The sequence below is a fragment of the Polypterus senegalus genome, chromosome 15 (genome assembly GCF_016835505.1).
Source record: "Polypterus senegalus isolate Bchr_013 chromosome 15, ASM1683550v1, whole genome shotgun sequence".
NCBI lineage: Eukaryota > Metazoa > Chordata > Cladistia > Polypteriformes > Polypteridae > Polypterus > Polypterus senegalus.
The window spans coordinates 54,428,852-54,454,182 of NC_053168.1; the positions used below are offsets into that span (position 1 = coordinate 54,428,852).

At 37.8% G+C, this 25,331-nt stretch overlaps 3 protein-coding genes across 3 annotated transcripts in view; all 3 read right to left on the reverse strand.

Annotated features, from left to right (window-relative positions):
* Positions 1-11,489, reverse strand: part of LOC120516095 (ATP-dependent translocase ABCB1-like) — a 65,105-nt gene extending 53,616 nt beyond the window's left edge. The window contains exon 1 of the mRNA XM_039737554.1: positions 10,789-11,489. The gene's annotated coding sequence lies outside the window, so the exon portion shown is untranslated. The remainder of the gene's footprint in view (positions 1-10,788) is intronic.
* LOC120516128 (ATP-dependent translocase ABCB1-like) overlaps positions 1-25,331 on the reverse strand; it is a 506,684-nt gene that overhangs the window by 135,950 nt on the left and 345,403 nt on the right. The gene's annotated exons all lie outside the window — the stretch shown is intronic.
* LOC120516096 (ATP-dependent translocase ABCB1-like) overlaps positions 14,409-25,331 on the reverse strand; it is a 166,092-nt gene continuing 155,169 nt past the window's right edge. Inside the window, exon 47 of the mRNA XM_039737555.1 lies at positions 14,409-14,525. Within this exon, the coding sequence (XP_039593489.1) occupies positions 14,409-14,525 (117 nt within the window). The remainder of the gene's footprint in view (positions 14,526-25,331) is intronic.

The following is a 25,331-nucleotide window of genomic DNA, read 5'->3' on the forward strand; positions in this document are numbered from 1 at the left end:
TTGATTTTTTCCAATTTTAAATAATATAACACATCAGTTTCCCACTGACTTAAAAGAGGAGAGTTTGGGTTCTTCCAGTTTATCAGAATAAGTCTGCGTGCCAACAGTGTAGTGAATGCAATCACAATTTGTTTGTCTTTCTCCACCTTAAGACCCTCTGGAAGAACCCCAAACACAGCTGTTAATGGGTTAGGAGGGATTGTGAGTCCAAGGCTGTCTGAGAGGTAATTAAAATTTTTGTCCAGAATAATGTTAATTTGGAGCAGGCCCAGAACATGTGACCTAGTGAGGCTGGGGCTTGGTTGCAACGTTCGCAGGTTGGATCATGCCCTGGAAACATTTTGGAGAGTTTTAGTCGAGACAGATGTGCTCGATATATAATTTTGAGTTGTATAATTGTATGCTTTGCATATGGAGCTTGAGTGAATTCTCTGCATTGCTACTTTCCACTCCTTTTCTGATATATTAATTGAGAGGTCATTTTCCCAGTGTCCTCTTGGATCTTTGAAAGGAAGGGATTGTAAAAGGATTTTATATATTGTAGAGATGGAGTCTAACTCCTTGAAATTGAGCAATAATTTTTCCAGCGTGGATGAGGGTGCAAGATGAGGAAAATCTGGAAGGTTCTGTTTAACAAAGTTCCTGATTTGAAGATAGTGAAAGAAATTTGTAGCTGGAATGTTAAATTTGGAATGTAATTGTTCATAGGATGCAAAGACGTTGTCTATATAAAGATCTCTAAGCAAGTTAATTCCAAATTTTTTCCAGATATTAAAAACTGCATATGTTTATGAAGGTTGAAAGAGGTGGTTCTCTTGCAGGGGTGCCACAGAAAGAAGCTTCTCTGTCTTAAAATGCTTTCTACATTGGTTCCAGATTCTAAGTGAGTGGAGCACAATTGGGTTATTAGTGTATTGCCGATAACGTGTGTTTATTGGAGCACAAAGCAAGGAATACAAAGAAGTACTGCAGGATTTTACTTCTATTGCGGTCCATGCCTGTGTATGTTCTTCTATTTGTGTCCAGGTTCTTATCGCCTGTATATTTTGCCCAGTAATAAAACTGGAAGTTAGGTAGAGCCATGCCGCCTTCTGCCTTTTGTCTTTGTAGGGTCGCTCTTTTGATGCGTGGATATTTAGAATTCCAAATAAATGAGGTTATTGTTGAATCTAATTGCTTAAAGAACGATTTATTAATGTATATTGGTATGTTTTGAAATAAAAAAAGGAGCTTAGGAAGAATATTCATCTTAACAGTGTTAATTCTTCCAGCTAGTGTGAGATGAAGGGTTGACCATCTATGCAAGTCTTGTTTAATTTTTTCCATGCAGACGACGAAATTTTGTTGATAAAGAGCTTTATGTTTACTTGTGATGTTTACCCCGAGGTATTTAAACTGTTCTGCAATGATAAAAGGAAGGGTGTCTAATCTAATATTATATGCTTGTGAATTCACCGGAAAGAGTACACTTTTATTCAGATTAATTCTGAGACCAGAGAGCTTTTGAAATTCTGTGAGTGCTGCTAAGACTGCAGGCACAGAATTTTCTGGGTCCGATATATACAGTACCATGTCATCTGCATATAATGAGATTTTCTGTTCCAGTCCTTCTCTGCTAATCCCCTTTATCTGATCAGTATTTCGACAATGTAAACAACTGTAAACCTTCTTTTGCCTACTCATATATATACAGTATATATATATTAAAAAAATCTGAATTCTTGATGGGCGGCATGGTGGCGCAGTGGTAGTGCTGCTGCCTTGCAGTTAGGAGACCTGGGTTTGCTTCCCAGGTCCTTCCTGCGTGGAGTTTGCATGTTCTCCCCGTGTCTGCGTGGGTTTCCTCTGGGCGCTCCGGTTTCCTCCCACAGTCCAAAAACATGCAGGTTAGGTGGATTGGCAATTCTAAATTGGCCCTAGTTTGTGTGTGTTCTGCGGTGGGTTTGCACCCTGCCCAGGATTGGTTCCTGCCTTGTGCCCTATGTTGGCTGGGATTGGCTCCAGCAGACCCCTGTGACCCTGTGTTCGGATTCAGCGGGTTGGAAAATGGATGGATGGATGGATGAATTCTTGATTGACTGTACAACTTGTGGTTTCGAAGTTTATATACTGGTGTGACTGCCAATGGTTCTGTACCATCTGATAGAAAAATTAAGGAAAAGAAAAAGCTCATGTAGACATGGGTAACAACAACACGGTCCAAACACTGATTTGACTGGAACCAAATTCTTCTAACAGAGCCATCAAATAGCATTTCCAAAAACTGTCACTAATTTAAATATTTATTTAATAATTAAATTCCACTGAATATAACGTTTGTTACTAGATGAATTATAAAACTTGGAAAACTTTATATACAATATTGACTTATTTAGAAATATTTAAGCAGTATTACATAATAATTGCAGCCACCATGGTTTAATTCCTTGACTAGTCACTGTATGAAATTGAAATGTTTTACTGGAGTGCTCAAGATTTCAGATTTTCAGATCATTCCAAAGTGTAAAGTAAATTTGAAGTACCGTAATGTGATATGTAGAGATTTTTTCCCCCTTGACCAAATGCCATTACTTAAATCTAATATCATTAAACTAGTTAGCTTCCACTTTAATTCATTTTTTTTCATTAATGAGGTTGTCATATTAAATGTAGCACTATTCTCCAGTCTGTTTTTTGGTTCACTGGTGAGAACAATGTTTCGTAAATTGTTTAAATGCTTATTTATATCACTAACTTAATTACCATAAGCATGTCCATTACTATCTTCTCTCTCATATTAACGTCTTGACTTCCTTTCACATTTTCAGTACCCTATTGTTCTCTATTACATATTCCTTTGCTTTTCTACTAAAACTCTGTAGTATCCCTGCTTTATTGACGTTGTTTCCTTTTGTTGATATATTGGATTCCTTGTACACTGAGATACTGTATCTCCGTGCTGGTTACTTTTAATGGTCTTTCCTACATTACCTTTTTCTTCCATGCATTAATACTTGATGTTACTGCTTGATCCCCAAATTTCTCATCCCGTGTATTTTTAATTCTTCTCCGTTCTACATCAGCCACCACACTGTCACATATTGCGTGTATTGCCATGCCTTTGTATTGAAACTTTTTTTCAGTTTTCACCTGTTCTGGTTTTGTGGAAAGAAAGCACTTAATGTACACTCACTTACAGTATGTCTTTGTACTTTTTACACTGTTACTTGTCTGATATCCATTTTGGTGCTATAATCATGTGACATCTGTATACCAATGTCTATTCCTCTACAAACTGCATTACATTTTTCCTGTACATTTTGCTGCATATCTGTACATTTGTAAACTTTACCAGCTTTATAGCGCCTGGCTCATTAAAAGGCTGATTATCCACCATTAGTTGATCTGTACAGATTTCCAATTCTCTAACTCGCACCTACTCCCTTATGAAATTACATATCTGCTGCCATTGTAGTAAACTTCAATGCTAACATTTTATACAAATTCACCATTTCTCAACTTACCTTTTAAACCTAATTAGAACAATGTTTCCTGCTGTTTAACTAAATATCTTTCTTGATGGTAGCTTTACTATTGCTACATAGAACAACAAAGGTATAATCATTTTAAATATCAGAATCTTCTACATTGTTAGGTCTCATGAAATGTGGGACATGACCCATTAGAACTGAAGAGAGAAAAATATGAAGTCCAAGCTTCAATATGTAAATGAATGGTGTGATAATTTGATGTCTCACATGCCATAGAACCCTCTTAATGCCTGGCTTTGAAAGCTAGAGGTCAATGGTGTATTACTAGCAATGTAATGTTTCACAGAATGCATTTTCACATTCTGCCCCAGATTTCCTCTCATTTCAGCATGGCAACATCTCACAATATGGTATGCTCAATTACAATATCAGGAAAAATGGGTTTACCTTGCAGTTTATTTCTCAACATGAAAGGTTATAATAGCTAGTGTGAGAGATTCACAACTGCCTCATATTAACCGTGAAGTGTACCTTCTGCCTTTAAATACAATACAATTTTCTTAAGAGCATTTTCCTAAGCTTGCTGATATTCATGCATACAACCCATTCTCAGACCACCTGAATATCACAAGAGTGCATTCACACAGATCAGATCAAGGTTATGTCTCAGCAGACATTTCAATTCCCTCCACAGCACAGCATGTCACACATGTTTTAAAAATTAATCCCACAGCACTACATCTAAAAAAAGGAAGGTCTATAAATCCTTGTGCTTAACTGGCACCAATAAGATGCAAGTATTCCTGAAACAATTCTTCTGCCAGTTGTCTACAAAAGAAACCTTTATTTATCTGTTTTTCTGTATGATTGAGAGCTCCCATCTATATCTTGTTACATATTAAATGTAGAGTAAGCCAGTTCTAACTGATGGGCAGATCAAAACTTTTGCTTTATCCTCCCCATACAATAAACATATAGGAAAAGTCTGATCAATACAAAATATTTCCCTGGCATGAATAACCAACAAACATCTTCCTTTCATTTTCCCTTCAGTGTAATTGTGTCATAGGCCAATATACCCGAGAACTTAGATCATTATTTCTACTTTTGAGGGCTGTTAGGTAGTGGTGAGACAAGCAAATACACAAATGACAATTAGGAGTGTGTTTGAACAATGCCATGCTTCTTATTAAATCTCTTTCAAAAATGGCAGCATTAAAAACTATTACCCTTTTTTTGCTTCATCCACGGTTTTGTTTTTAATAGTCTAGATCGGGGTGGCCAACTCTGACCCTGGAGAGCCGCAGTGGCTGCAGATTTTTTTTCCAACCCAGTTGCTTAATTAGAAGCCAATCCTCACCAATAACAGAGAGAGAGAGGGAGAGGTTGGAGTATAAACTGATACAGCGCACCACACAACAAGCCACCTTAAAATCCCAATTTAGGACTTGTCAACTGTAGCAAATTGAAATATCTGCTTTGACAAATAGATCACTATGCCATCTTCTGGTGATGTGGCATCAATAAAACATTTTCTTTGCTTAGAGGACACAACTCTCAGTGATTATTTTGGGATATAACATCTGACAGATTGAGATTGTTATGAATAAATAAGTGCCATCCATATTAAACTGGAGGGTAACCAGGAAGTGTAAAAGAAATGTAATGCTTTGTATTTGTTTTGCTAATTAACATCTCTGATTTATTAGCAATACAACAATCATATCAGTAACCAATACATTTTTCTGGACACTGTTCACCCCCACATCAATCTCATAACACTTGATACTTTCCTTCCAGTGTTGGTAGAGAGGCCATACTATTTCATCTTTTTGCACAGACAGGAAAGTTGCGTCCATGTGCCTTTCCTGTGCCTACTTTTCTAAAAAATGAAATACTTCAGAAGCAAATTATGATGTTGGTCATTGGGATTTATGAACTATTCAGTTTGCATTGAAAAGTGATATCACAGGCCCGAGGGAACTAAACACCCTTTTATCATTTTCACAGATGAGAAAAATATATTTTATTGAAGGATGTGTGCAGTATAATGCTTGCAAGTAACATAAAGGAAATTTGTGGCATGGAGTCTATTGAGGTGACATTATTATTGACTTCAGCCTACATTAGGTATAAAATAATATAATCTTGATGAGGGATGATTAAGGTTTGACAGATTATTTCTGAATTTGAGTACCAACAGACACATAGTAGGAACCACCCTTGGCTAGGATGCCGAAAAAGTTCTGCATTGAGCATAATTCACTTGCAACAGGACAGATAAGAAACACCATTAACATGATTGTGCTTAGGACATGAAAGGACACCACACCAACATTTAATTGTTGCCAGTGTCTCTTGCTGCATCTCTGTGCTTACATAAAGTAGTCATATCAAAATGAGAGAAGACTATGTACTGTAGATTACTTCTTAATAAGCTTCTGAGAGAAATGAATAATACATGGTTATAAAATAAAATCTTTAACAAAGGACTAAGTTTTTTATCTTGAAGTTAAGCAAGTAGCTTTAGCAGTTAAACTAAATCAAAAAATAATTCCATAAAATACAGTAGCTAAAAACATGGAAGCCATAGTAGCTAGTGATACTGCTCACATATTCAGTATATTTGATTCAAATCCTGCACAGGACCACCGCTTACAATATGTGGAGTTTGCACACTCTCCCTCTGTTTGTGTTGGTTTGCTTCCTACACATCGGTTGTATGGATAGGCATAACAATGGACTAGCACAAGGTAGCTCTTCTACAGGGTTCTGTAATTTGTAATTACTTTAGACCACTTTGCAGAGATATGTTTTCACTTTGACATTAAAGAGTCTTTTTCTGCTGATCAGTGTCAAAAAGTCAAATTTAATCAACTGTAATTCAATTTTGTATAAAAGCAGAATATGCAAATAATTCCACAGTTGTCTTTGTTTTAAAAGTTTATAATTTTAAGTTTACATTTCCAAAACAAAGTGATTTATAGAAAAATAAAAATTGTTATTACTAAAAAGTTCTTAAATAAGATAAAAGATAAGATATGGGTTTTATATCTTGTAATGTTTCTTTGTGTTTTTCTTAAAATTTCTCTATATAACATATACCGTTTATGTATATGTTATATACATACAATATTTAACATACAGTCATATGTTCATACATCAAACTTGCACACTTGATACAAGAATGGTCAGAAAACTGTATGCCATCGTTATCCCAATGAAAACAGGACAAATCAATCAGTTACGTTTCTAACTAAAGACTGATTCAAATTCTGTTACTGTAGTTCAGATAAAGCACAGCACAAAGGAGGTTCCAATACAAGTTAGCTTTAGGGGTTCAACAGAATAGTCCATTATTTATGTAGTTATGAGAAACTCACATTCAAAACAAATTAAGGAATCACTTGTGCATTTTAACACTTCTAAGGTTGGCTCTTACAGACACTGTATGTTTGAAGCTTTATTCTTCCTGTGCGACTCTGCCTACATCCACCTGACACTGTACGGTGTTCACTAAATAACATCCAGGTCTGTAGACCTTGTGGGTGTCGAGAAGGTGAAATTGCTGACAGTGGCAGGTCATATGGCCAAAGTTTTTTAGTTTAGAGGGGTGTGATTGGGTAAAAATGTCACTGATTGTTTAACAAGAATTACAGTGACATCTTGTTCACTACAGAATTAAATAAATCTGTTTAAACATCTAAAGGAGCAATTAGCTTACCAGAATTAATCTGCATATTGTTTCACTGTTAATGAGCTTTTGAGTTCCAGTGTCTGAGAGTGACTACAGTCAAAACCAATCCATTCTTTAACACGTTTGTTTTGGTGATTTAAAATGCTAACCAACTGCATCAATGCATTAATATAAAATACAAGCATGCAAAAATGTATGTGGGTGTGTATGGATGTTTCCATTTGAACAAAATGAAACAACATGTTATCATTGTAGTGAAGGATATCATAATAGTTTATTTACACAGAAGACCTGCCCCATTGGTTATTACTTCAAACAGTGATGCAGGCAGATAGCAAGTTATTCTGATTCCATGACTGTCTGATAAATTAGTAAAGATTTTATCAAAGTAAGACTGAAGCAGAGATTCTGATGAGGAAGGTGTCTGCCAACATCACTCAGAATTAGGAGTTATGTATAACTTCTTTATTACTACCACAAGTACTAAAAAAGTTGTCAAGCATTAATTACCATTTGTTCTATCATGTTCCTTACTAAAGTTATTTATTGTGTGCTACAATTTCTTCTTTCCTCTTTTCTCTGATCAGTATGATTAACATATGTGGCATGCGGCTGGGGGTGGTACCCAGCCAGGGTGCCCAGGAGGAGGGCTTATGCCTCATCCAGTCCACGAGGAGGCGACCGCCCTGGTTGCATTGGGGACCACGGGTGCAGAGCTTTGAAGTTCAACCCTGTAGGGGCCCGTGGTCACTGCCAGGGGGTGCCCCAATGCCTGGAGAGCCCTGGACCTCAGCACTTCCGCCACACCCGAAGTGCTGGGGGAAGAGGATCGGGGACACCTGGAGTGCTTCCGGATACACAGCCGGTGCTTCCACCACACAAGGGAGTGCCGGTGGAAGATTACTGGAGGACACCTGGAGCATATCCGAGTGGATATGAAACGGGCCGCCTCCCTCCATTTGATGGCTGGAGTCACGTGAAAGAGGATGGAAGTCGAAGGAGAGGAGTGGAGGTGGTCCTGAGAGCGAAGGCATTTTATTGAGAGCCTGGACTAGGGTGATTGGTGTTGTGGCACTAGGTTTTGTGCTTCGTACTATTTGTAAATATTGTAAATAAACGTGTGTTGGGTGACTTTAAACGATGTCCGTCTGTCTGTGTCCGGGTCCGGTTCCACACATACTATACAATGGAAGGCACACTAATATGACATGCCTACACAGAATGTGACACGCCATCTGAATTTTCTCTTAGAAAGATCTGCATAACTATTCATTTTTGCTGGAATGTGCCAAACTTAGTAGTGATGCATTTTGTGCCTATTTGGTGGGATTGTAACCTTTGAGCAGCTTCTGTTTTGCAACATGATCATACTGTTCCCATAATATTTCTCATCAGCTTCATCATATAAAATCTGTTTGAACCAATTTTTTTTATTATTTTTTACAGTGTTAATAGTCAATTGTAACATCTGTCCACATGCAAATATCCACATACATGTAACAATTTTTTACATTGTATTTATTTAAAGTAAGTCCAATTTCAGTTTATTTTTATGAGGATATTTGGTGAATAATAAATCATTATTTAATAAAAAGACAATTTCAGAACTTCAATTTGAAAAAGAAAGCTTAACTTAAGATAACAGTATACAAAAGCTATGCATTATAATTACAACACAGTATCAGACATGTACATTTTTTTATTAAATATATCGTAACATAAAACTTAAATACTGTAAAGAATAAAAATATCACATACTGTAAAACACAGACATTTTAGTGCATTTTATCTAATGATCAAGGAATGGTTCATGCACATTTTTCAGGATCTTTGGCAAGAATATAGAACTGCTGCAAGTGAGCTGTTTTGGTTTCAGAGACCCAAGATACAGTGGAGGGATTACTTGTATGTCTTGTCTGGCTTGGGAACATCTATGACTTCCCTATTAAGAGCTGGAATCTGAAGCTGGGAAAAGGAAATCTAGGCTGACCTGTCTGACCTGACTATGGCACTGAGACCCACACCAGGAAAAAGGTATGGGAAGATGTGACGAGTTTAGAGTTGGTAAATATATGGAGTGTAATGATAACTGGAGTGTATAATTCTTTTGTTAGGATCAAATATTTTCAGGTTCAATCCATTGAAGTAAGGAATGAATGTCTTGTAAACCATGAGGGTCATTTGATTAGTATGGTAAAAAAGCAACTTAAACACCGTTTTTTGAAAAAGAAATATCTTCAGACATCCATAGAATATAAAAAATATGTCACTTTTGGCTGAAATTTAGCCTGACTTTAGTTTGAAGAGTGACACTTACTAGCCATGATGTAATCAAATGAATTGTGGTGCCATCTCATAGAAATGTACCAAACTTATCAAATGACCTTTGTACACTAAACATTTGTACTGAACAAGATGAACCATGTCTAAATATTTTAATCTCGAGCACAATCACATCTGAAAAAAAGGTTTCAGTATTTTGATTTACAGGGGATATACATTCTAAATTGACAAATCTTTCAGTTTGAACTAAAGTCAGTATAAAAATGATATAAGGCAGTAAATCCAACTATCATATACTTGCATGCATAACTTCTTTATCACTACCAGAAATCCCAAAAAAGGTTGGGACTTTAGCATTAATTATCATTTATTCATCAAGTTCCCTACTGTATGTTGTGTACTACCATTTTTGTTTTGTTCCTTTCTTTGATTAAAATACTGTGGAATGCAGACTACTGTGACGCAGAATGTGACACACCCATCTGAATGTGCCCTTGGAAAGATAAGCATAGCCAGTCTTTCCGCTGGAATGTACCAGACTCATTGGTGGTGCATTTTGTACCTGTTTGGCAAGATTGTTACCTTTGTAGAGCTTCTCTTTTGTATTGTTCACTTAATTTCATCAACTTCATCAATTAAAAACTGAACATTTTTTTGCATTTTTTTACCATGTTAATAGCCATTTGGCATATCTGACCATATGCAAAAGTCAACATACTTGCAACATTTTTTTTTACACTGTGTTTATTTAAAGTAGGTCCTATTTCAATTAATTTTTATGAGGATATTTGGTGAATGATAAATCATTATTTAATAAAAAGACAATTTCAGAACTTTAGTTTGAAAAAGCTTAACTTAAGATAACAGTATACAAAAACTATACATTTCAATTACACACAGTATCATACATGTAACATCATTAATTAAAAGTATCTTAACATAAAACTGTTAAATACATTAAATAATTCTAATATTACATGTAACACAGACATATTAGTGCATTTACATAAAGACCTAGGAATGGCTCATGCACATTTTTCAGGATCTTTGGCAAGAATATAGAACTGCTGCAAATGAGCTGCTTTGGTTTTAGTTTTGTAAAAGCATTCTATAAAGGTGACTGACATTTGAACATTTTGTGAATATCATATGGTGGTTCTTCTTCACAAGTTCAATGCAGCAACTTTCAACAGGTTCATTATAGCAATACCATGGTGTTTCTTAAAGGAATGGCTTGATTTAGGTAATTATGTATGATTCTGCTAACCTCTAGTCAATACTATCTGACCACATTTTACAGTGTATCTGATATTTAATTCAAATAATATGCATACTCACAGCTTTTTTTGAATCTTTGCAGTGATTTTGAAGAAACACTGTTTAAAAGGACTCGACCACTTCAAACAACGTAGTAACACTGAGCTTTACTGTATCAGACTTTGAACTTTTTAGTGCTCTTGTGACTACCAGTTACACTGCCACCAGTAGAATGTTCTTTCAAATAACAGCTTTAGTTTGGCCACTTACAGATCCATTTTTATCTTTAATAGAAATAAAAGAAAAATCAGTTATAGTTTCTTGTTTAAGAGGTTGCAGTTGCATTTGATGCACAAATTATATATAATCTTCCCCCAGCTTTCAAGATACAAAGTATAAGTAAAAGTAAGTAAAATCACATCTTTTTTTGTGTAAAGAAATCTTAATGTGAGAATACAGCAGTGTAAAGTAAAAGTGACTAAGAAATATTAATTACAATCAGCAAAATCTATATTGAACTCTTATTTTTTACCTGAGAAGGCTGAGAGTAATCTATTTTGGCAACATATTGAGTCGTATTTTGCTCTTATAATAGACATTTTTATACTGAAGATCTATACCAAATTGACAAGGCTAACTGCTAATTTATCTTTTGCAACAGTCTTTTCTTAATTCTGTAGAAAATTAAAAGTGCAGCCAGCAGAGCAAGAAGGATATTTCATCTTGACTTGATCAAAAACATCATCTTTGCCAGAGTCTTTTAACAGCAGTCCACACTGATACTAATGTCCACTTTGAGCATTAGCAAGTGCATAGTAAGCACCACCTTTAGCAATCAGTTCACTATGAGTTCCCTGCTCAATTACTTCTCCATTACTGATTACTGCAATGATGTCAGCATTTTGAATTGTTGATAAGCGATGTGCAATAATTATGCAAGTGCGCCCTTGCCTGGCTTCATCCAAGGCCTCCTGGACTATCTGTATTAAAAGGAAAGGAAAAAGCTTCAGGTTAAGCAACTACTAAGTGTATTATTGATATGTTATTATTTCTCTCTTGAACTTTTGTTGCTTTGTGAAAAAACACACCATCTTTCACTTCTGTAGTTTTAAGTGTACCACATAATCACGTATCCTAATAAAGTCCTACAATGAGATATATCTAAAATCATTAGACAAACAACACACAAAAACATTTAAATTGGCCTTTGTGTACTCAACAAAAATAATTCAAAATGTAGAAACTATGTCTTAAAAAATTAGTTATATACCATGGTTTAATTGCTGATTAATGACCTCATCTCCCTGAAGCAAGTACTTACAGAAACTTGGCAACAACCTTGTGACTTTTTACATTTAAACATGCTGACTCCTCCTGACTACAGACACATATCTAGATCCAGGTTAACAAGAAAAGGAGGTGGCCTGGCAGTGATTTACAGATCTACCTGAACAATGAAGGAAGTCTCCTTTTTTGAAGTCACATTTTTTGAATATATTGCTGTGAAGCTGGTTTCGTCCCCTCTTGTGCTGCTGTTGTTAGATTATCACCTTCCCAAAGCTGTGGTGAATTTTCTGTCTGAATTTAATGAACTTCTCACTGTAATCTCATTTATTTGCCCTATTGTAATTGTACTTGGTAACTTTAATATTCATGTTGATATCAACTGCTCTCTCACAGCGGAGTCCATCTAAACTTTGGAATGTTTTAACTTGATACAGCAAGTTGATTTCTCCACTCATACTCACGGTTATATTCTTGATTTGCTTTATTCAAATGGTTTGAAAAATGTCTCCATCTCAGGTTCACTCTGGTATTTCTGATCATAAGCTTATCAAATGTAACGTTAACATTATTACCACTACTTCTGTTGAGTAAAAGTCGGTTTCCTACTGCAACATTAGGTCTGCTAATTCCGTTTTGTTTTCTGCTTCCCTTCTGTCTTTTTCTCTTTCTGGCCTGCATAGTCTTTCCTCTCCTGACAGCATGGTTTCACTTTATAACAACTATGTTTCCCATCTGCTAGATAACTTTGCTCCTTTAAGGACTAGGCAGGTTCCAGTCACCCGGTCCTGTGTCCCTGGCACACCCATGAGCTCAGAGCTATGAAAGCCACTACCTGGCATATTGAGTGGCTTTATTAGAAAACAGGACTCATAGTTCACTCACAGTTTTACAGTGAGCACATACTTAAATATAGGAATGACCTTAACTCTGCTAGCTCCAACTATTATTCATCTCTCATAAATGGTGCAAAGTCTAGGCCAAGAACTCTTTTTAGAAATGTTAATAAATTCCTCCAGCCCCTTGCTCTAGCATGTCTCAATACAGCTGAACAGTGTCAGGCTTTCTTACACTTCTTTGATACCAAAATTGATCAAATCTATCACAGTTTCCCCTCCACACCTCAATCACTCACTTATTCTAATCTACCATCTCCATCTTCAAGACTCACTTGTTTCTTGCTCGTTGACTCTCTCTCTCTCACCATCTCTGAACTTATTAATTATAGTCTAATTCCTCATCCTGTCTGCTTGATCCTGCCCTTACTTCTCTGCTTAAGACATGCTCATCCATTATTAGTATCCCTGTTGCCTTATTGATAAATGCATGTTTCATTTCAGGTTCTGTCCCTACGTTTCCCCCAAAATTGCTGCAGTTACCCCAATCCTTAAAAAACTGACCTGGATCCTTCTTTTTAATAAAGTATCTATCTATCTATCTATCTCCAGTTACAGACCTCTCTCTTTTTTAGCTAAGGTGATGGAACGCTTGTTGCTACTCAACTCCAAGCCTTTATTCTAGACAATACAAGCTATGAATCTTTTCAGTCTGGTTCTTTAAAAAGCACAGTACAGTACTGAGACAGCTCTTCTCCGTGTAGTTAATCAACTTCTCTGGTCTGCAGATTGCAGTTCACTTAATATTCTCCTCCTTCTTGACTTAAGCACAGCATTTGACATTGTTAATCATGAAATCCTCCTCTCACGTCTCTCCACTGTAGGAATCTCTGGCTTAGCCCTTCAATGGTTCACATCATATCTTTCTAATAGGCAATAGTTTGCAACATTCGGCTGATATAAATCCTTCACCTCACCTGTGTCGTGTGGTGTTCCTCAGGGTTCACCACTTGGTCCATTACTCTTTCTACTTTATATCCTTCCATTGGGTCAGATTATTCGCAGACATGGCCTTAACTTCCACTGCTATACAGACGATATACAGTTATATCTTAATATACACTCCCCTACAGACTCGCCACCCAATACTCACTAACTGCATTGCTGATGTTAAGCTATGGATGGAAAATAACTTTCTTTAACTTAATGCTAATAAAACTGAAGTGTTACTGGTAGGTCCAGACTCCCTACTTTCTAAGGCATCTAACTTCTCGGTTTCTCTGTTTCACTTGTCATACCTGCTCCTGTTGTTAGAAACCTTGGTGTTCTGTTTGAATCAACACTTAATTTTGAGCTGCACATTAGGTCTCTGCCCAACATTTCATTCTATCATCTCCATAACATTGCTTGCCTCTATCCATTTTTGTCCTTTAATGATGGTCAAACTCTGGTTCTTTGATTTATATTGTCTCGCATTGATTACTGTAATTCCCTCTTCATTGGCCTCCCTGCAAAATCTATACAGAGGCAACAGTACATTCAGAACTCTGCGGCCAAAGTCCTGATCCACACACAATGTTCTTACCTAATATTTTCAGCAATAGATGTATCAAACAGAATGGGTTCTTGGGAAACTATGCCTATTTGGGATCGTAACCAAGCAAGGTTCAAAGATGTAATGTCATTTCCATCTACAAGCTAAAAAGATGAACATACAGTGTAAAAATTAGTACACTAAAGAAACCTACAATTCAAAACTGTCATAATTTTAATAAAACAAAAAATGCCAACAACAGCACATTTAATATATACATTTAATATATCAAGAAAAAAAGTTTGTAAAAGGGAAGATCACATGAAATAGGCTTCTCTCACAAATGTAATTTTAAATACTATACGTACATTGCATGCATAATGACTTTACATGAACCTTCTTAGATTATGTTTTACTAGCAAAATACCCGCGCTTCGCAGTGGAGAAGTAGTGTGTTAAAGAAGTAATGAAAAAGAAAAGAAAACATTTTGAAAATAACGTAACATGATTGTCAATGTAATTGTTTTGTCACTGTTGTGAGTGATGAGTGTTGCTGTCATATATATATATACACACACACACATTTAAACATATATATATATACATATATACATATACATATATATATATATACACACACACATATATACATACTTATATATATAAATATATATACTTATATACACATACATCCACATATATATACATATATACATATACACACATACATATACAGTACATACACATACACACATATATACATACACACAAATATATAAACATATATATACATTCATATCTACATATATACATACACATACACACACATATATATATATATAGTGAAAAGGCGCTATATAGCGCCCGACCCGGCACAGACTACGCGGAGGCACGTGTTCACACTCAAGGGTTTTTTTTTTATTTGCTCATCAGCCAGGGCACACGTCTTCCCCGTGTCCCACAGGCCCAACACAGTCCAAGCACAAAAACCCACACAAACCAAACTTTCCTGCTCCACCACTCCTCCCAGGCAACCTCGTCCTCTTCCTCCCGACTCTGGCCTCGAGTGGAGGTGGCTGGCCCTTTTTATACCCCACCCGGAAGAGTTCCAGGTGGTTGACCACCTGGTCCTAATGCCCTTCCGGGTGGGGCTGAGAATTCAAGCAGCCAGGCTACAGAGTCCATGCAGCTCCCCCTAGCGACCACCCGAGGCCCCAACCAGGCTGTGGAGGACTCCATCTCCCATGGAGCCCTGCGGGTGGTTGGGGAATCACCGTCCGCCATGGAGGCTGCCACCAAGCGTCCCGGGGGAGGTACTGAACTGTCTATGGTGCTCCCCCAGAATATACACAACAGGGGCGTCCCGGCTGGGCATGGGACCCGGCTGTCCGTCACAATATATATATATACACACTCTTTGGGGTGCGAGCAACTGTTGCTGGGGGTGCCAGTAACCATCAAGGAAGAAAAATGAAAAACATTATTTGTACAAAATCTTAATTTATTTATCCATACCTAAACAATTAAATGGGCAGGCTATTTCGTGCAAAACGCTGCTTGTTAAAACGGATGACTCACGCTCTTACGTGCAAGTCTGCATGGATATTATGAACTATCGTATCTGTTCAAGTTCTATTTAAATTCTAAATAGAAGGAATTTTTATTTAGTCGACAGAAATATCTTTGTTAGGAATGTAAGTTAAATGTAGGCATCATTGCATAAATTTTTCCTCACCATAGAAATGTAAAGAGTAAATTCGCCTTACATTTCAACCAAAGATATTTGTGTTGACTAAATAGAACTTGAAAAGATATATTTTTTCGAATGTGATCACCCAATTTAGATCGAGTTGACGCGCACTACATCGAGCCTGCATGCTATTGTGCTTTCGCCTGCGTGCCTCAATAAGTCACCCTCCCCTCGCTATTACTTTTTTACCGTTCATCTAATGATTACACTGAGTACTGATGGCGAATAAAGTATCCATTATTCATAAAGCTTCAATTGGTGATCTTTCTTTCTGCGTTAACTGCATATTTTTTCATGCGTCTCAAACCAAGGGGGTGCGAGGGTAAAATGAATCGGGAAGTGCTGATATATATGTATGTGTGTGTGTGTGTGTATATATACTGCTCAAAAGAATTAAAGGAACACTTTTTAATCAGAGTATTGCATAAAGTCAATGAAACTTATGGGAGATTAATCTGGTCAGTTAAGTAGCAGAGGGGGTTGTTAATCAGTTTCAGCTGCTGTGGTGTTAATGAAATTAACAACAGATGCACTAGAGGGGCAACAATGAGATGACCCCCAAAACAGGAATGGTTCAACAGGTGGAGGCCACTGACATTTTTCCCTCCTCATCTTTTCTGACTGTTTCTTCACTAGTTTTGCATTTGGCTACAGTCAGTGTCACTACTGGTAGCATGAGGCGATACCTGGACCCTACAGAGGTTGCACAGGTAGTCCAACTTCTCCAGGATGGCACATCAATACGTGTCATTGCCAGAAGGTTTGCTGTGTCTCCCTGCACAGTCTCAAGGGCATGGAGGAGATTCTAGGAGACAAGCAGTTACTCTAGGAGAGCTGGAGAGGGCCATAGAAGGTCCATAACCCATCAGCAGGACCAGTATCTGCTCCTTTGGGCAAGGAGGAACAGGATGAGCACTGCCAGAGCCCTACAAAATGACCTCCAGCAGGCCACTGGTGTGAATGTCTCTGACCAAACAACCAGAAAGACTTCATGAGGGTGACCCAAGGGCCCCATGTCCTCTAATGGGCCCTGAGCTCACTGCCCAGCAGCATGCAGCTCGATTGGCATTCGCTATAGAATACCAGAATTGGCAGATGCACCACTGGTGCCCTGTGCTTTTTCCAAATGAGAGCAGGTTCACCCTGAGCACATGACAGAAGTGAAAGGGTCTGGAGAAGCCATGGAGAACATTATGCTGCCTGTAACATCATTCAGCATAAACAGTTTGGTGGTGGGTTAATGATTGTCTGGGGAGGCATATCCATGGAGGGTCACACATACCGCTACAGGCTTGACAAAGTCACCTTGGCTGCCATTAGGTATCAGGATGAAATCCTTGGACCCATTGTCAGACCCTATGCTGGTACAGTTGGTTCTGGTGCACGACAATTCCTGGCCTCATGTGGTGAGAGTATGCAGGCAGTTCCTGGAGGATGAAGGAATTGATACCATTGACTGGCCACCACACTTTCCTGACCTAAATCCAATAGAACACCTCTGGGACATTATGTTTTGGTCCATCCAATGCCACCAGGTTGCACCTCAGACTGTCCAGGAGCTCAGTGATGCCCTGGTCCAGATCTGGGAGGAGATCCCCACAACACCATCTGTCATCTCATTAGAAGCATGCACTGATGTTGTCAGGCATGTATACAAGAACACAGGGGCCATACAAAGTGCTGCATACAATTTTGAGATGCTGCAATTAAATTTTGGCAAAATGGACTAGCCTGCCACATAATTTTTTCACTCTGATTTTGGGGCTTTGAATTCAGGGCTCTGTAGGTTGATCATTTTCATTTCCATCAAACGATGTGGCATCCTTTCGTTCCTAACACATTACCCAGTCTATATCAGTATAGATATCCAGGAGGATTTCTTTTTCCCATTGAGATCTGATGTGTTTTCAAAGTGTTCCTTTAATTTTTTTGAGCAGTTTATGTATATATATATATATATAAACATATATATATAACATAATATAATATAATATAATATAATATAATATAATATAACATAATATAATATATATAATATATATATATATATTGATATAGTTTTACTGTGAAATAATGCAAAGAGTATGCACGTGTTTCAGCCCTAATTTTGGGGTCATCAGACGTACACACTCAGTGCACCCCCTTTCAAGAATCGAACCTCGGACGTCGGCGCTATAGAGGCGAAGCCTCTTACATTGCGCCACTGCGTGTGGTTTGTCTATTTTAGAGTATGTAGATCGGGGTGTGTATATATATATATATATATATAAATATAAATATAAATATATATATTGTCACACATGTGCGAGTAGGAGGCCGCGGATGGACCTTAAGCCACATCGAAAGACGTCACGCAGGGAGTGGTGGGGTACTACCTTTCTCCTTTGTTTTCCAGGACAAAAGACGCTCGCCATAGGAACTTTCCCGCACTGCGTCCACTTCCGCCCTTCCTCCACCATCTTCCCGGACGTCAGCAGTCCCATCATCCCTCACGCCTCCTTCCCAGCATTCCTCCACTTCCGGCTCCTCCCTCCTCGCCTAGAATGGCATCCCTCATATGAACTGTTTTTGTTTATATAATTTTGACCTTTTGAAATAGTGGATTGTCCACTCTCTCAGGTCCGCTTCGACTTTCGTGGCTTCACTCTATCACGGATTTTAAATGTAAGCATATCCTTTTCGATGGTTCGCGGATTTCTGCGGACAATGGGTCTTTTAATTTATGGTACATGCTTCCTCAGTTTCTTTTCCCAGTTTATTTCTTACAAGGGACGCTATTGGCGGATGGCTTAGAAGCTACCCAATCAGAGCATGTATTACATATTAACTAAAACTCCTCAATGATATGCTTCCCACGGTGTGCTTGATTGTTTGCTTTTCTTGATCACTCACCCTCTCTGACATTCTCTGCGACTGACGGAGGGGCTTTTTGCACAGAGGATACGTACACTTCTCTACAAAATGCCGCTTTATCGCGGTTCTTCGGCATAGTTAAAAGCACGTATTGATTTTTTGACTTGACATTCTCTGTTCCTGCCTTTGAAGAGAAGATATGTTTGCATTCTTTTAATTGTGAGAAAGAACTGCCATCTCTATCTTGTCATGGAGCACAGTTTAAACTTTTGACTAAAGGGTGTTATTTCATGTCTAGAGTGCTCTAATAATGTTAACAGTGTGGGAGAGTTTATAAGGGTTTAAAATATATAAAAATAACCATACAAACATATGGTTTCTACTTCGCGGATTTTCACCTATCGTGGGGGCGTCTGGAACGCAATCACCGCGATCGAGGAGGGATGACTATATATATATACCGCGCCCGTGAGAATAGTGTGTTAAAGAAGTTATGAAAAAGAAAAGGGAACATTTTAAAAATAATGTAACATGATTGTCAATATACAGTAATTGTTTTGTGAGTGTTATAAGTGTTGCTGTCATCAAGGATTTGATTATCATTACTTCTTTCAGGTTCGTATTTGTAGGATGTGTTGTGTTCAAGTTACATTCCGTGTTTGTCAATCATTGTAAAGATAACAGGTTTCATTCATCGATTCGTTTCTTACTGCATCAATAAACAGCTCGTCTTCCTCTTTATCTGAGACGTGACACACTGCATGCACGGGTTTTTTTTACAATGTCTTTCTTTTTTGGGACATTGATTTTTTCCACCGTGTGCTTTGTTTCCGCAGTTCCGCAATATGTTTGTATGTGTCACACATTTCATATTTTTTTGCTGCCTTCTCAATTGTGTAATTCGGTTTTTGTTCAGCACTCTTTGGAACTGTTGCTTTTTGTCTGTGCATTGCGTTCACAGTTAGTTCACGTGAGCCACTCGGTGTACATGCATCGAAGGTTCCCAGCTGTGCTGGTGGCAATGTCCACGGCTGTATTTAATGTTAGCTAAGACCTGGCACTTAAAAGTTTCTCTTGCAGTTTCACTGAATTTGTGCCAAACACCACCCTGACCATCTCATCTTCGTCTGCATAAGCACAGTCCTTCACCCGTGAATATTTATCAGCAGTGTTTCTATTGGATTGCCGCTGACGGACGTCCTTATATGGGCAGGCACTAAATTACGCCTCCCACGGCCATCGAGCAGAAGTCTATTATAGTATATGGACGAAAAAATAGGTTCCAGTTATGACCATTACGCATAGAATTTTAAAATGAAACCTGCCCAACTTTTGTAAGTAAGCTGTAATTAATGAGTCTGCCAAATTTCAGCCTTCTACCTACACGGGAAGTTGGAGAATTAGTGATGAGTCAGTCAGTCAGTCAGTCAGTGAGGGCTTTGCCTTTTATTAGTATAGACTAGCAAAATACCCGCGCTTCGCAGCGGCAAAGTACTGCCTTAAAAGTTTAATTAAGAAGAATTTTAAATCATTTTAAGCTGAGGGAGTATATACCAATAATTATTTGTTAAGGATCTCTTTGTATATCACATTGTGAGTTCGGGCCTCCGGTTGTAATATGACCAAGCTGTGCGCTGAGCTTACTCTTAAGCATGCAACGTACAGTTGGTAATGTGAACAGTAATCTTGTTTCAAATCTCACAGCTTGGATTGCTGCTGTCATAATCGGTTTGAGTTTCATGGTTTGTTTCAATTACGACAGTATTTGTAGGACTTGTGTTGAAGTGACATTCGGCATCTGTCAAGCGCTGTAAGTATACAACCAGTTTCATCGATAACTTCACATCCAGCTTTGAGAGTTGAAACATTCATAAACATCAAAGTGTCCGCTACTGAAATTGTCACCTGTGAATCTAAGATGTTGAAGAGGCATTGGCGGTTGTCCAAAGGTGTAAAATATTTGGCCATTTCGGTACACTTGAAAGTGACAACTGAACAATTCAGCAGTAGCCATCAACTCACATGCAGATGCATAGGTGAAGGGCTTAAGCATTTCATTCTTATAGTGCTCCTGTGTAGTATAATTATTTTAGTCATTCAATACATAAGACACAAAGTTCCTCCGGATATCAGGAGTGAGCCTGATATGGCCGTGCAATATGTAACAAAGAGAATGGAAAAGGTAGGTGCCATCTCCGGGCATGGAAACCACTCGGTAAGTATCAGTTCTTTGATCGATGGTGATTACCTTGATAGACATGTTAATGCGGGTACGGTTGGAATGATAAAGGAAATGGGTACCTGAACAATGTAAAGTAAGTCTAAAATACCTACACAATAACTATAATCGTAATAAATGAACAATAAAACAGCGGAGAAGCCGTGGATTAAATAAAAAGGCTGTAGTTATCAGCAGGGAGACGTGAATTCCGTGGCGAAGGAAGAAAGGGAATGTAGAGACTTGAGCGACGGACGGCCTTATATAGGCAGGCAGCCAACAATGTGGGAGAGGTTTGGATGAGGGACCCAACGCCGCCTCACACGGTGACCGAGCTGCAGGCTATGGACGTATATATGTATGTAAGTAGGATTCAGTTAGCGTTGGGAACCCGCATATCAAATTTCTTGAAGATGGGCCCATAAGTAACAAAGACTGTTGAAAAGTTCAATATGGTGGACGACTGTGGCATCATACCACCGAAATAAGTACCAAATTTCAGCCTTCCACCTACCCGGGAAGTTGGAGAATTAGTGACGTTGGAAAGTTCAATATGGTGGCTAAAAGTGGCGTCATACCACCGAAATAAGTACGTAGATTGGTTTAGGTTAGCACAGGGAAGCCGCCTACCAAATTTCGTGAAGATGGGGCCATAAATAAGAAAGTTTAACATGGAGGACGTTGTTGACTGTTTTGACCGCTATGCCTAGAATTTCGAAATGAAACCTGCTTAACTTTTGTAAGTAAGCTGTAAGGAATGAGCCTGCCAAATTTCAGCCTTCTACCTACACGGGAAGTTGGAGAATTAGTGACATTGGAAACTTCAATATGACGGCCGACAGTGGCGTCATACCACTGAAATAAGTACGTACATCGGTTTTGGTTAGCGCAGGGAAGTCGCCTACCAAATTTCGTGAAGATGGGGCCATGAATAAGAAAGTTCAACATGGCGGATGTTGTTGACCTTTATGACTGTTACGTGTAGAATTTTTAAATGAAACCTGCTTAACTTTTGTAAGTAAGCTGTAAGGAATGAGCCTGTCAAATTTGAGCCTTCTATCAACACGGGAAGTTGGAAAATTAGTGACGTTGGAAAGTTCAATATGGCGGCCGACAGTGGCGTCATACCATCGAAATAAGTACGTACATCGGTTTCGGTTAGCGCAGGGAAGCCGCCTACCAAATTTCGTGAAGATGGGGTCAGCCTTCTATCTGCACGGGAAATTGGAGAATTACTGATGAGTCAGTAAGTCAGTCAGTCAGTCAGTGAGGGCTTTGCCTTTTATTAGTATAGACTAGCAAAATACCAGCGCTTCGCAGCGGAGAAGTAGTGTGTTAAAGAAGCAATGAAAAAGAAAAGGAAACATTTTGAAAATAACGTAACCTGATTGTCAATGTAATATTTTTGTCACTGTTGTGAGTGATGAGTGTTGTTGTCATATATATATATATATATATATATATATATATATATATATATATATATATATATATATATATACTAGTAAAATCACAAGAGTGAGAAGTAGTGTTAAAGAAGCAATGAAAAGAAAAGGAAACATTTTGAAAATAACGTAACATGATTGTCAATGTTATTGTTTTGTCACTGTTGTGAGTGATGAGTGTTGTTGTCATATATATATATATTTACACACACACACAAACATATATATATACATATCTATACATATACACATATATACATACATATATATCTACATATATACACATACATATACACACACACATAAATACATACACACATACATACATACACACATATATACACACAAATACATATATATATATATATACATACACACACACATATATAAACATATATATACATATACATACATATCTACATATATACACACACAGCTATTTCAGTATCAGTGCAATACGCTGCTTGTTAAAACGGATGACACCCGCTCTTACGTGCAAGTCTGCGTGGATATTATGAACTATCAGATTTGTTCAAGTTCTATTTAAATTTTAAATAGAAGGAATTTTTATTTAGTCGACAGAAATATCTTTGGTAGGAATGGTAAAAACAGACAGGAATATTATTCCTGAATAAATCAACTCAAACCTTAAACAACTTATAATATTTTGCTCTCCATAAAAATATATCCTGTCTAAATTATACAAGTTAGAAATAAAGTAAACATTAAAAGAACAAACATTCAAATTTTTTACTCTTATGTAATTTTATATTTTATAAAAATAAACTTAGATTTTAAATATCCCAAAAGATTTTGCTCTCCATAAAAATATATCCTGTCAAAATTATACAAATTCAAATATGAACATGCTGCATAACAAAACCTGGAAATATAAATAAAATGTGTTCCTTTCAGCAATAACAAATCAAATCATTCAGTTGTCTTTGCTCATATGTCATTTTAGAGCTGGACGCCTGGCATCTTTTTGGCAACAGGTTCGTTTCTGTTTGGTGTGAGGTTCTGTGTTGTGGAGATTCTCAGGATGGATTGCAGGTGCTCATCAGTGAGGCGACTCCTGTGTGCTGTTTTGTTAGTCTTTATCACTGAGAAGAGCTTCTCACACAGATATGTGCTACCAAACATGCACAAGGTTCGAGCCGCATGTAGACGGACTTTTTGTTCTTCAAAGTCACCAAAGCGCCGTGCAAACTCAGTGCTCAGTTTATCAGCAAAGTGCGATTTGGGAACACCGTAGTGACGACTTGGTTTAACATTACTTGGTAACAGGGAAAGTGGGGCAAGTGGTTGTGTCTCCCATAAAAGCAGCTCAATTGAAATCACTTTGTGATTGTGCACGGTAAAACGTCCGCTGAAGTGTCAGATTCTTATTTAATTCTTCTGCTTTCTGTATCTTCTGCATTGCATTCAGGTCTTTCAGGTTACCCTGATGTTTTGTTTTATAGTGCCGTCTTAGATTAAATTCTGTAATTACAGCCACATTAGCTCCACAAATGAGACACACGGGTTCAGTAAACATATACTCAGCCTCCCATCGGTTTTTAAAGGCTCTATTTTCAGAATCAACTTTTCTCTTCAGCATCGTGTGAGCTAGCTTCGCAATAACTTGCAGCATCTTAAGGTAGACTTGATTAACGCGGTAACTGTTCGGCAAGGCAGCTGAAGCGCTGCATTATGGGATCTGTAGTTTATTGTGTTACCAGCGCTTCATATACCCGGCTTTAATAACAATAATACAGTATATAAAATGATCGGGCCGGATATAATTACGCCGGCCGGATGTGGCCCTGCCCTTGAGTTTGACACATATGGACTAAATAGAACTTGAAAAGATATATTTTTTCAAATGTGATCGCGCAATTCAGATAGAGTTGACGCAAGACTACAGCCTGCATGCCTCAATAAGTCATCCTCCCTGCCCTTACTTTTTACCGCTCATCTAATGAATACACTGAGTATGGCTTTACCAAAACAATCACTGATGGCTAATAAAGTATCCATTATTCGAGTATGTAGATCGGGTTATATATATATACATATATATATATACCGTATCGCAGCGAGAAGTAGTGTGTTAAAAAGCTAGAAAAGAAAAGGGAACATTTTAAAAATAACGTAACATGACTGTCAATATACAGTATTTGTTTTGTGAGTGTTACTGAGTGTTGCTGTCATCAAGGATTTGATTATCATTATTTCTTTCAATCAGGTTCGTATTTGTAGGATGTGTTGTGTTCAAGTTACATTCCGTGTTTGTCAATCGTTGTAAAGATGACAGGTTTCATTCATCGATTCGCTTCTTACTGCATCAATAAACAGCTCGTCTTCTTCTTTATCTGAGACCTGACACACTGCATGCACGGGTTTTTTACACTGTCTTCCTTTAGCGGGACATTGACTTTTTCCAACGTGTGCTTTGTTTCCGCAGTAGTTGGATTTATGAATATGCTTGTATGTATGAGACGCTTCATATTTTTGCTGCCTTTTCAATTGTGTAATTCGGTTTTGTTCAGCTCTTTGGAACTGTTGCCTTTTATCTGTGCACTGCGCCAGTTCACGTGAGCCTCGGTGTACATGCATCGAAGGTTCCCAGCTGTGCTGGTGCCATCTCGTGCTATGTCCATGGCTGTATTTAATGTTACCTTAGTCCTGGCACTTAAAACTTTCTCTCGCAGTTTCGCTGAGT